Genomic DNA, 12,422 nt, shown 5'->3' with positions numbered 1-12,422 from the left:
GATGATTAGTCATTACTAATTCTGCCTGATCGTAACCTAACTCAAGGCTTAGGGCTCGACAGGTATCTTGGTCCATTTGTGCTACTACATCAGAATTCCTGAGACCAGGTCATTTACAAGCAATTTGTTTCCTTCTAGCTCTGGAGGTGGGAGGCCCAGGATCTAGGTGCTGCCAGGTTTGGTATCTGGAGAAGATCTGGTCTCTTTGCTGCCAAGATGGCACTGTGCTGCTAGATCCTTTGAAGGAAGGAACACTGTCCTCCCAAGGTGGAAGAGATGCAAAGGCGAAAGGGCTCATGCCAAGTTCCCCCTGGCCTTTTCAGAAAGAACAACCCTTTCATGGGGCACGGACCTCACAACTTAATCACTGCCCTAAATCACCCCTTAACACTACCAGTGGGATTGCCACATTTCAACTCGAATTCTGGAGTAACACATTCAAACCAAGCATACGGGACTCTGCTGAGCACCCATGGACCAAATACATCACTGCATCCACAATCAGTCATCCAAACTAATGATTAAGGAATGTCCCTGGACAGAGATCTGATATCCTAGGAAGTAGACCCCTGGGCTGCAGCCTCCTCCCCACTCCCTGCCCCACCTTCCCCACATCCACTCAGCAGCCACACCGGGCCACCTGTGTCCCTGAGCTCCCGGGCCCTCACGCTCCGCTCACCACATTCTCTGCTCCTCTGGCCAGCGCTCCCTTCCTTTCCGCCCAGTTACACCCATCTGCCTTCAAGAATGCACAGCAGGCCCCTCCCCTTTCTCCCAGGACTCTCCCTGACAGCAGGCGATGCCCCATGTGACTCTCCCTCTCTCTCTCCAGCCACCTGTCCTATGGCTGTGTCTGTCTCAGCAATGGGACTCCTTCTTTCCTCCTGGACAGCCCATTACCTAGCCTGAGGTAGAACTTCTGTTTAGCCTTCTCCCAAAGTTTGACAGTGACCCAAACATGTGGCTAGATAATGCGATGACAATAATAGGATGAAAATATAAAAACTAAATATTATGAAGTGCATGCAATGTGCCAGGCCAGTGTCCAAAGACTGCCTGTGGCATCTCATTCAGTCCTCAGGAAACTCCACTGACCGACTTGGGTCCTGAGCACTTGCTTGGAAGCCTCACTAAACAGTGACTGAGAGCTGCATGGTCACACCCAACACCACTGCCCTCCCTCCCCAGTACTCCCAAGTGCAGATGGCTACACCATAAGTGCCCCTGAGTGAAGGTCAGCCAGGTGGGGGCGCTCATGGCCACAGAGATGCAGAGCACACTGCAGCAGCGTGGCCTTAAGGGACATGAGACACTCAGCCTGCAGCAGCGGGGAGGTAACAGGAAAGCAGTCGGTGACAGACAGTGCCTCTCACACAAGCTGCAGGCAGCCACCCAAGGGAGCAGCACCCAGCTCTGTTCACTGGCCTCTGTTCCAGTCACCAAGAAAGAGATGGCTCCCTGGGAAGAGCGGCAGTCCTGGCAAAATACTGTCCAGCCGACCTGCATCTTGACCCCAGGCCACACACTGTTACCCAGCCCTTCATTCACAACCATGAACTTGTTGCCAGCTCTTCCCCCCAATTCTGCTGTGTCCCCACCCTGAGACTGACCCTGTGAGTGACATCTCAATCAGCGCAGCCCCTGAGTCATGTGGCCCAATGAGAGACAATGTCACCACTGACCAAAGAGGGCTGGAGTGCTTATAGCAAAGTCTCTTGGATTCAAGCACAGGGTTCATTCATTCACCCAACAAACATCAACCTGCCACACATTGTTACAGGTGTCATGGAGACAGGGGTGGACGAAACTGACCAGGATCCCACCCTCCAGGGGGAAGGTCCCAAGATGAACTCCAACATCAGCCAGCGGCAATGTCTGTGAGGACCATAAAATGGGAAGACATGGTCGGAAACAGAAGGGCAGGTAGGGGGCGGAGGGCCGCGAAAGCCCAGGTGGTCGGGGAAGGTGCCTCTCTAACAGCCGAGTTAGAAAGAACCAACCCAGGGAGATGCAGGGAGCAGGTGCTCCAGGCCAAGGGCACCCGCCAGCATCTCAAGACGGGGGCCTTAATCCACAGATTAATTAATTAATAGGGTTTTCAGCTGCAGTTGTCTCAACTCTGGTTTCAAACCTGAGTGACTGATGATCAAAGCAGCCACAGGTTGCCCCAGACCACCTGTGTGTGAGGTCCCCAGCAGGAAGGTCAACTCAGTGCAAAATGATCATTTCTAGGACAGAAGAGCATGGAGCACGTGGCCCTCCCGAGGGCCCACAGCACCCTCCTCTTCAGAACTGGAAGATCATCCATGACTCCATCCTCAGGTGTGGCCCCTGGGCCTTAGGTGTGAGCAGAGTTTCAGCCAAACACAGTAAACCCAGCCACCTACAGGCCCGTGAAGCAAAACCACAGGCAGTTTAACGGCTCTGGGATCCTGTCCAAGTTCAGCTGGGCAGTTCCCAACAAGGCTCTTTTGGTCCATCTGCACATTAAAGTTTGCCAATCCAGGGCCACCTGGGGACTCTCAGGGCAAAGCCAATTGACAAGGGGCTAGTTCCTGGGCACACAGAGCTCTGTCCCCAGCACCACTCCCCCCACCCCATACATTTCAATAAAACCCTCTCCCCTCAGCGCAGCACTGGGTCCTGACATGCACACAGATGGAGACAATAAAGGACAAGGGCTCCCCAGGAAACCATCCCACAGTCTCCACAAATGAAAAAGGGTTTACACAGTAGACCCAAACAGCTTCCAGGGGCCATTATGGAAAGCAGATAAATGAAATGCAGTTTAAGAATATTTTCCTTATTTAAACAACATGCACCAAGTGCATGGGAGAGAAGATGACACTCTGCTCCGTGACATTGGAGTGATCAAAGTACTCAAAGGGAACTTCTCAGCAACACCTCTCCTGAAGCCCCAGCTGCTCACCATTGCAAGAGGGACGATGCCCACAAAGGTCGTCTGGCTGACAAAGATCTCGGAGACCACCAGCTCGCTCATGGAGTCCTCAGCTGGGTACTCCACCTGCCAGGTGATCTGCTGGGCCCCCGCCAAGCCACTGCTGTTGTCGATGCCAAAGTCCACTTGCAGGATCTCGTAGACGGAGCCATTTGCTCTGGAAAACAAACACATATTAAAGTTCAGCTTGAAGCACATAACTCAGCACAATGTCAAGGACACGATAAATGGCCCATTCCTCTTTGTCAACCAAGGGAATGATTGCCACCTTCCACACGTGACAGTGTTGTTGACAGAGCGTGGCCCATAGCTGCCCGTCTGTGGCCATACCCCGGGATGGGCGTCCAGGCTCCTCTGTGGACAGCAGGCTGCTCCTCACTCCTACAGACTCCGCCCCTGCACACGGTGCCAGCTCTCTCCCCTGCCCAGCCAAGGAGGAGGTGCCCACTCCTCAGCCAGGGCCACACGGGCCACGTCCAGAACCCTGTGGTCCAGCTTCTCCATCACTGCAGTCACCAGGCACCTCCCCCTTCTGCCCCCTCCTTCCTCTTGGCTGTGCTCAGGGACAGTGGCTCAAACTGTCCAGGCTCTAGGAGTCGGGAGAACGGTGGTGACTTTGGGGCTCATGGGAGCATCAGGGGCCACCATGGGAAAGGCCCTCCTGGGCCACATGGCCACCTGCAGCGGCTGTGAGAGAGGTAGGTGCTGTGGTGGGCTTTCATCTCATCAGCCTGAGTTCGAAAAGATGTCATGTGAGGAGATCCCACTGCCCTCCTCCCGGGCCCCTGCAGGTAAGTGGGGAGGAGGGGAGGAGGGGCGGGGCGTGGAGAAGAGAAAAGGACCCCTTGTTCTTGATACAGCCATAAATGGGACGACTCCTGAGCCCCTGTGGCTCGTAGCTGATTCTTGCATTGATGAGGAAGGCACCGAAGACAGAGTTGAAACAGGAAGCCACCCGCTCAGGCCTGTGAGTGACTCCTGTCCCCAAGCCTGTTTCCCACATCACCTTTACTCAGATCCCAGGAAGGGGACAGCACAGAGGCTGATTCCCAAGGCCCCTAATACCCGGGTCACACAGCTGGTCCCTTCTCTTCAGGGGACTGTCTGCACAGAAACAGGCAGGGGAGTCTCTCTCTGGGCCAGCAAGGTCTGCACTCTGGTTGCCAACCCTCAACCTGTGAGGGAGGCACGGCACCCCACACCTGTCTCCTGTCACTTGTCCAGGGAAACTCCCACCACGGATGGCCCTCAGCATCGGATGGGGCACCCACAGAAGCATGCCTTTCCTCTGTGCCACATTCAGACAGCAATAGCATTAGCAAAACTAAATTGCTCTGACCTGACGGATAAGAAATGCTACCCAGAGTTGAACCACTCCACTGCTCTGGGCCCAAGGTGAGGAGAACATCAGGGTGGAAGGTCTCAGCTCATGTAACCAGAAAGGAGAGGGGGGAGAGGGAGGGAGGGAGAGAGGGGGGGAGGGAGGGAGGGGGAGAGGGGGAGGTAGAGAGACTGGGAGACAGGAGCCAGGGACAAGATAGAGTCCAAGGTCACACCCACCAGTGACCGACTTCCTCCAGCCACCCCATCTGTCCACAGTTACCACCAGTTCACTAGTTCTTTCAAAGTATTAATCCTTGATGTTTTATATCTGTAAAGCACCAATTTAAAAAACAATAAATAAATAAATAGAAGGAAGACCTGTAGAGTAAAGGAAGGGAAACAGGGGGAGGGAGAAGGAGGGAAGAAGGAAGTACTGGGGACACAAATGGAGCAAAATATATCCCCTGCATGTATGATCACGTCAAAACGAATCCCACTATTATATATAACTGTAATGCACTAGTAGAAACTTTTAAAAATAAAAAAAGAATTAATCCATCAAATGGATTAACCCACTGATTAGTTCCCATAATCTAATTAACTTCTCAGCATTCCTGAATTTTCTATCACATGAGCTTATTGGGGACCCCTCATATCCAAACCATAATGGAGCCACTCAGCTGTGGAGTAGTTCAGAGCCTCCTATGCACAACACAGCTGAGCCTGGGCTGGCTGTGGGCACACGACAGCTAGAATCCTCAGATATGGTGCAAGTTATTTTGCACAATGGAGAAAATGTGTGCTAAGTAAGTTTTCCCGGCCTGATGAGATGACCAACAGTGACACACATGGGTCTCCCCATCAGGGGACCCTACTGACTGGACATCTACAGTGAAAAGGCTAAGAAAGGAGAGACAGAGGGCCAGGCCTGGGTGGCCAAGGGCCACAGGAATCAGGAGCCCAGCAGCTCAGCTCACGGCTCCGCCCCCCCCGCCCCGCCCACCTCATCCTGGCCTGCAGGCTCTCTGGTCACAGGACTGCCCCCCACCCACCTGTCCCATCTCCTCCTACATCTAATCGGATCAAGTCTCCACTTTCTCTTGTCTTTACCAGAACTAGGAGGCTACTCCCAACGCCTCCTGGGCTCTCACCTTCTGAGGACCTCAGAGAAGCCAAGGGGGAAGTGGAATCCAGGGAGAGGACGTGGAGGCAACTCCGTCTGGTCCGTTATTTGGAGCTGCTAAGTCTGCTCTCTGGTCCTGGGTGAATACAGAGAATGGCCTCCTGGGGCAGGGGTGGGGTCTGCCTGAGAGGGTCGCCCTGCCACACCTCAGGCGGTTCCTGCTGCTCCCTGACTTTCCAGCCTGAGAAATGGACTGGCCCCAGGAGCTGCCAGAGCCCAGTGATGTGTGGAAGAGCGATTCAGTCAGTTGTTTCCATCTGTCTCGTGATTATACCTGGAATGTTCCCCAAAAGCTCACGTGTTGAAGACTTGGTCCCCAGTGCAGCATGTCCTGAGGTGGGCTTGGGGGACTGACTGGATCATGGGGCTCTAACCTCATCCATGAGTGAATCCACTGGATGGACTCATAATGTGAATGCACTGCTGGGAGATGGTGGAAACTGAAAGCAGTAGGGCATGGGTCGGGGAAGCAGGTCACTACAGGGGGCACCTTGGGGACCACGTCTTGTCCTTGGCTCCTTCCCCTGACCCGACTTCTAGCTTCCACAAGCTAGGCTGCTCTCCTCTGCCACACCCTTCCACCATGATTTTCTGCCTCACCTCCAACTCAAAAGCCATGGAGTCAGCCAACCCCAGACAGAGACTTCTGAAACTATGAGCCAAAGCAAACTTTTCCTCCTTGGATTATTCGTATCAGGAATTTTGGTCACATCAGTGTAAAGGTGCTCACACAGCATTAAGGATTTTTTAAGAGTCCTTTCGTCAATGCAGAGGAAGGAGACCACATGCTCTGTGGGGGCTGGCGCACTCACTGGTAAGTCTTTCTCTAGGGAGAAGGGCTCCTACTGTCCAACAGCCCGCTCCTGACCTGCTCTTGAGGGGCCTTTCAAACTCAGAGAAGGGTCTTGGGGTTCAAAAGTTTGTGCTCAAAGTTACGAGCACAAGAGTCTCTGAGGGATGAAGATCCGAGTTTCAGCCAGGGATCGTCACCAGGCATGTTCTCCTGGAGTAGAGAGGTGCGTGTGCAGTGTGAGTGAGTGTGTGTGAGTGAGTGTGAGAGTGTGTGTTTGAGAGTGCGTGTGAGTGAGTATATAGTGTGGGTATGGTGTGTGAGTGTGTGTGAGTGTGGGTGTGTCTGTGGGAGTGAGTGTGGGTGTGGGGGGTATGTTGGTGAATGTGTATGTGTGTAGTGAATGACCACGAGAGAGTATGTGAGTGTGTACATGAGTGGGGGGGGGGGGTGAGAGTCAGCATGCGTGTGGGAGTGTGGGTGTGCTGGGTAGGCATGCAGTGCCCCTGGCCCTGGCCCACAGCCTGCTCCCCAAGGGACCTGCACTCTGGGAGCCCAGCCTCCTGGGAATTCCTCCTGCAGCGAGGATGGTGCCTCCTCCCTAGGCCAGAGTGGCTGCAGCTCCCACCTGTCAAGGGAGAGGCGTGGGGCCCGAGCTGGTGGCTTGTCCCCAGGCCACATTTAGCCACTGGCAGCTGCACTCACCAGGGCAGCAGATTGCTTCCTAGGAGGGCAGAGGGCACAGGGTCAGGGGGCCTTAACTCCTCCAGCAAGTGTGTCTTTACATGGACTTTTTTTCCCCCACAGACTTCTAGATGGTTCTGAGCCACCAGGACAAGGTGGTGATGTCCTTCCCACCCCCGGGAGTCTTTCTAGAAGTGGGACCACAGAGGCTGCCTCTGGCCTCAGCTGTTCTCTCTTAGGAGCCTCTTTCTGGGCATTAACATTAAAAATGAAGAAAACACGAGATAAACAGTGAACAATAATCACAGAACAAATGTCAGGGACAGGACCTGTGGGCCACTGGAGACTGAGCCTCCGCTCCTCTGGGGACAGCGAGCACCTGAGGACGTAGTCATGGTGCCGTCACTGTGCCAGGTGGGACCGGCGTGGTGCTTGGAAAGCTGTGGGATTTCAGATAGTGTTTAACTCACTGCACACAAGAAGCTACAGCCGGGGAGTCCTGGGGCGGGTCCTTCTGCCTGGCTGCTAAGTGCTCCGAGGCTCTCCTACAGAGGCTCCTCTCCCATGGCTGAGTGGAAGCCACCAAAGCCCAGGCTTGGCACCACAGTCCCCTCAGCACCCCACCCTTCACCTTTCAGGGTGGCGTGTGGAGCTCCCCTGTACTAGTCAGGTAAATTAAAAACTAAGGCAAGTCTGCACCTTGATAAAGTCTATCATAAAAGTAAAATAGAAGAATTAAAACTTTTTAAGGTTGAAATTTTCAATTTTAAAACATTACCATTTATAAATACCATTTTTCATTTTAAAATAGCATATGAACTACAACAGGAAAGGGTGCTCAGGGAATGCCTGGGGAAGAGCTGACATTTGAGCTGAGACCCAAAAGATGGATGGAAGCCAAACAGATCCTCAGCAAATGTTTGTTGAATAAATGAGTAAATCTATTTTAAGCCAAAAAAAAAAAAAAAAAAAAACAGGAAAAAATGTGTCCCAAGCCATCAGCACGAACACAAGGTGCTAAGTAAAAAAAAAAAGAGCATCCTAAGAATGCCACCCCCTCTGCCACTTGCCGACTGCCCAGGCCTGTCCCTGCCTCCCCACCCCATCCTGGCCGGCTCTGCCATGGCCCTTACCCTCGAACGTACTGCCACTAGCTGATGATATCGGCTCTCTCTCTCTCTCTCTCTCTCTCTCTCTCTCTCTCTCTCTCACACACACACACACACACACACACACACATACACACATGATTTTTCTCCTGTTTTGCCCACTAATGTCTCCCCAGGACCTAGGACATTGCCTGGCCCAAATCAGCGAGTCAGACTGTGTAGCTGCACCCTGGGAGGCCTCAGGGGAACACGCACCAAGTGACAGCAGAGGGGCTGTTCCACAGGTGTCAGGAGGACACAGACTGCCATGGACTGGGCCGCTTAAGGAAGGGCAGCCATACAGCCTGCTGTTCACGTCCCTTGTGGCCCCCTTCCGTCCCCTCCTGACATCCCTCCTGCTCTCAGAGCCCACCAACTCCAGTCTCCCAGGGAGGAAAGGACCAAGCCCTACTGCCCGCCCCTCAGCAGAGCAGAGGCCCTCGCCCGGTGCTCAGCCGCTGGGTTTTCATGCTGATCTGATGGAGGTTTCTCAGAGTCCAGCATGGAGTCCTCCTGCCACTCCTTAGAGGCAGCCCTCCCTCCGCACTGGCATGGTCAAGGCGCCCTGCTCCCTCTCGGCACGCTCTGGAGGGCTGCTACAGGTTGAGGAGCCGGGCAGTGGTGGCAGAGAACACTCGGGAGCCCCGAGTTGTCATCAGCACATCGCCAAATTGCTATGTCCATCTCCTTTAAAAACTCCACAGCTGTGCACTGGGACTAGTCCACGGAACAGGCTCCCCTTGCTGCATGGCTGGCAGAGGGGAAGGATAAGCAGAAACCCCGAAGCTGCCACTTGGCCTTGCTGAACTGCCTGTGGCCAAAGCCACGCTTCACTTAACTGTCTCCATGACCTCGTTTTTACACAATTTGAATTAGCTGTCAGTATTTTTTAAAGTGGAGAATCCACAACCAAGGACTAATAATAACAGGACTTCTTGGGGAGGGAGCGAAGGTCAGATAACGCTGTCCCACTCCCCAGAGGTGACGGCCAGCAAGGTAGCAGAGTGCTGGCCACTGCCACGGCACTGAAGCTCTCCAACAGCCTGAATAACTTTGCTCATGTGTCAAATCCCTAAGTCCCTAGAGACATTGTGGCCTTAGAGAAAACACAGTCTGGTTTTGACCTCTAGTAGAAACCTCGTGAGCTGTGTTCCCAGCACACAGGTGATTGTTCATTGAGAATTCATCTCCCAGGCTCTTCCTGTGCATCCACTGGGCAGGACGTGGCCCAGTCTTATCCTGAGACCCCCTTCTCTGACCTGGCTCTGGACTCAGCAGTCAACCACGACCTCACCTGGATGAGGGACAGCTCTTGGGAATGAGAAAGTCCAACTAGCATATTCCAAACTTGGTTTTGGCTGCTTTTTCAAAGAAAAATATAAACTCTAGGCAGCCATGAGGTGACCTCTTCTGCCAGGTAGGTGAGACCTGAAAACCTAGGTCAGAGTGAAAAGAGGGAAAGAAAGGAACAGACCATCCCAGAGCTTCTGGCGGATTACCATGGTAGCTCCTTGGGTTCCATGAAATACCTCTTTCAAGTTAATTCCTGTTTTCTAAAAGCTAGATTTAATTAGAAATGCCCTCTCTCATCAAATGCCAATCCAATCATTAGCATATCTCTTTACTGCATATCTGTGATCTTGTACCTAAATCCATAGTCTAATGATCTGTTATGGTTTAGATGTGAGGTGTCCCCCAAAAGCTCATGTGTGAAACAATGCAAACAGGTTTTAGGAGAAATGGTTGGGTTCTAGCCCTAGCCTAATCAGTGAATTAATCCCTGATGGGATTAACTGGGTGGTAACTGGAGGTGGGTGGGGTGTGGCTGGAGGAAATGGTTCCTTGGGGACAGGGCTATGGGGTATACATTTTATATCTGGAGAGGGTGGAGTCTCTCTCTCTCTCTTGGTCTCTAATCATCATGTGAGGTGCTTCCCTCCACTATACTCTTCTGCCATGATGTTCTGCCTCACCTCGAGCCCAGAGAATGGAGCCTAGTGTCTGTAAGTTGAGACCTCCGAAACTGTGAGCCCCCAAATAAACTTATCCTTCCCTAAAATTGTTGTGGTCAGATCTTTTAGCCACAGCAGTGAAAAGGCTGACTAAAACATAACCACAGGTAAAGATGTGCTCACTGGGGAAGATTTCAGTGGAGGCTCACAGTACTCAGGAAGAGCATCAGTGTCCTCTGCAGGTCCAGGTCGAGGGAGAGGTGGAGATCAGCTTGAGTGAAAGCCAAGGAGGAGCCGCCTGAGAACTGTGGCACAGAGAGAGTAAAGCAACCACCTCACGTGACACAGGAGGGGGAAAGGAACAACACAACGAGCTGCCCACTGCCCAACCCTGCTCTCAGGGCTCCCAAAAAAAGGCCCCACCACGAACTCAGTGGGAATTCAGAGGATCCCCAGGCACACGGGATGTCTTTTGGCACTGGACAGGGAAGGGGAAGCATCAATCCAGTGGAGGAGGAAGAGCGAACTGTCTCCAATATCCATTGTGCTCCTTCCAAAAACCAAACACACAGAGCTCTCAGCAAAAGCCTGAAGACTTCTGACTCAAAGCACTTAGAGAAAGTTCTAGACATTCATTAGCTGACCAGGAGATTAGCTGGCCACATTGGCCAATCATGAGCTAGCCAAACAGAGATTTCAGGGGCCACATGTGTCAAAGAATACACACACTGCAGCTTCAGCTCAAGAAATTCACAAAAAATTTTTAAATATTTTTTAAAAAATAAATGGTACTAACTACCAAAAAAAAAACTCTAGAAGAGGAAAGTAATCTGATTTCCCTGAGTTGCACATTATTTTATTAAAATTCCAATTTCCAGCAAAAACATAGGACATGTAAAAATAAATAAGAATTATGAACCACATAGAGAGGGGAAAAGAGTATTTAATAGGAATTGTTCCTTAGAAATGGAAGATGTCATTCTTAGTGAATGATTCTTTAAAGATATTTGAACATATAAAAAGAACCAAAGGAAACTGTCTAAAGAACTAAGGAAAAAATTGGGAGCAATGTCTCACTGAATGGGAAAGACCAGTGGGATAGAGATTATACAGAAAGAATCAGATGTAAAATCCAAAGCTGAAAATAAGAACAACTAAAATATCAAATTCACTATAGGAGTTAAGCAAAACTTTTGCCTAGGCTGAAGAAAAATATCAGCCAACTCCAAGATAAGTCAGCAATGATTATTCAAAATAAATAAGAGAAAGAAAACAAAAGAGAAGAAATGAACAAAGTCCAAGAGACCAGAGAATGAATATGCACATAACTGGGGTCCTAAAGGAACAGGGAATAGAGAAATCAGTGGGGGGGAAAGGCTATTTGAAAAACAACTTTCCCTAATTTTATGAGGAAAAAAAATTAACTTTCATATCCAACAATTGTACATAGGATAAACTCAGGAGAGATATATGCCAAGATGCATCATAGTTAAAATTCCAAAAGCTGAAAATATGAAGGGAATCTTTAAAGAAGCAGAAGAAAAGATACAAATCAAGTAAAGGCAGCATCAGTAAGACTGATGGCTGATTTCTCATCAGAAACCATGAGGCCAGAAGGTGGTTGGATGGCATATTATATTCAAAATGCTGAAAAAAATAGAGAAAGACAGACAAAAGGAAGGAATGAGGGGATGGGAGGGAAGGACAAGAATTCCATGTCCAACAAAACTATCCATCAAAACTGAAGATGAAACTTAGACATTCCTAGATTTTAAAAAAATAAAGTTAGAAATCATTGCTACAAGACATTCCCCACAAGAAATACTAAAAGTATTTCTTCCAGCTGAATTGAAAGGACTCTACACAGTAAATCCATTATATACAAAGAAATAAGGTGTACCAATACAGTTGACCTTACAGTTTAATATAAAAGAGAGTATGAATTTTCAGAATAATTTTTTTCTACTAGTTCATTTAAAAGACAAATGCATCCCTGTCTTGTTTTAGTTTTCAGAGGGAATGCTTTCAATTTTTCTCCATTTAGAATGATGTTGGCCTGGGGCTTAGCATAGATGGCCTTTACACAATGTTGAGGTATGGTCCTGTTATCCCTGGTTTTTCTAGAGATTTGAACACGAAGGAATGCTGTATTTTATCAAATGCTTCCTCAGCATCTATTGAGATGATCATGTGATTTTTATCTTTGAGTCTACTGATATGATGAATTACATTCATTGATTTCCATATGTTGACCAACCTTGCATCCCTGGGATGGACCCCACTTGATCATGCTGTTCTATCTTTTTGATATGTTTTTGTATTTGATTTGTCAGAATTTTATCAAAAATTTTTACATCACTTCTATTAACATAATTCTTGAAAT

The 12,422-nt window shown here is 50.1% G+C and overlaps 1 protein-coding gene across 3 annotated transcripts in view; it reads right to left on the bottom strand.

Moving 5' to 3' along the window:
* The window catches only part of LOC101972115 (transmembrane protein 132B), a 318,135-nt gene that overhangs the window by 89,145 nt on the left and 216,568 nt on the right, over nucleotides 1–12,422 (bottom strand). For all 3 annotated transcript variants that reach the window (XM_078039369.1, XM_078039371.1, XM_078039370.1), the window contains exon 4: nucleotides 2,930–3,116. In XM_078039369.1, the coding sequence (XP_077895495.1) occupies nucleotides 2,930–3,116 (187 nt within the window). The remainder of the gene's footprint in view (nucleotides 1–2,929; nucleotides 3,117–12,422) is intronic.

This window comes from Ictidomys tridecemlineatus, chromosome 2 (genome assembly GCF_052094955.1).
Source record: "Ictidomys tridecemlineatus isolate mIctTri1 chromosome 2, mIctTri1.hap1, whole genome shotgun sequence".
Taxonomy (NCBI): Eukaryota; Metazoa; Chordata; class Mammalia; order Rodentia; family Sciuridae; genus Ictidomys; species Ictidomys tridecemlineatus.
Note: the sequence above shows the minus strand (reverse complement) of the source record. Positions and strands in the feature narration are given on the sequence as shown.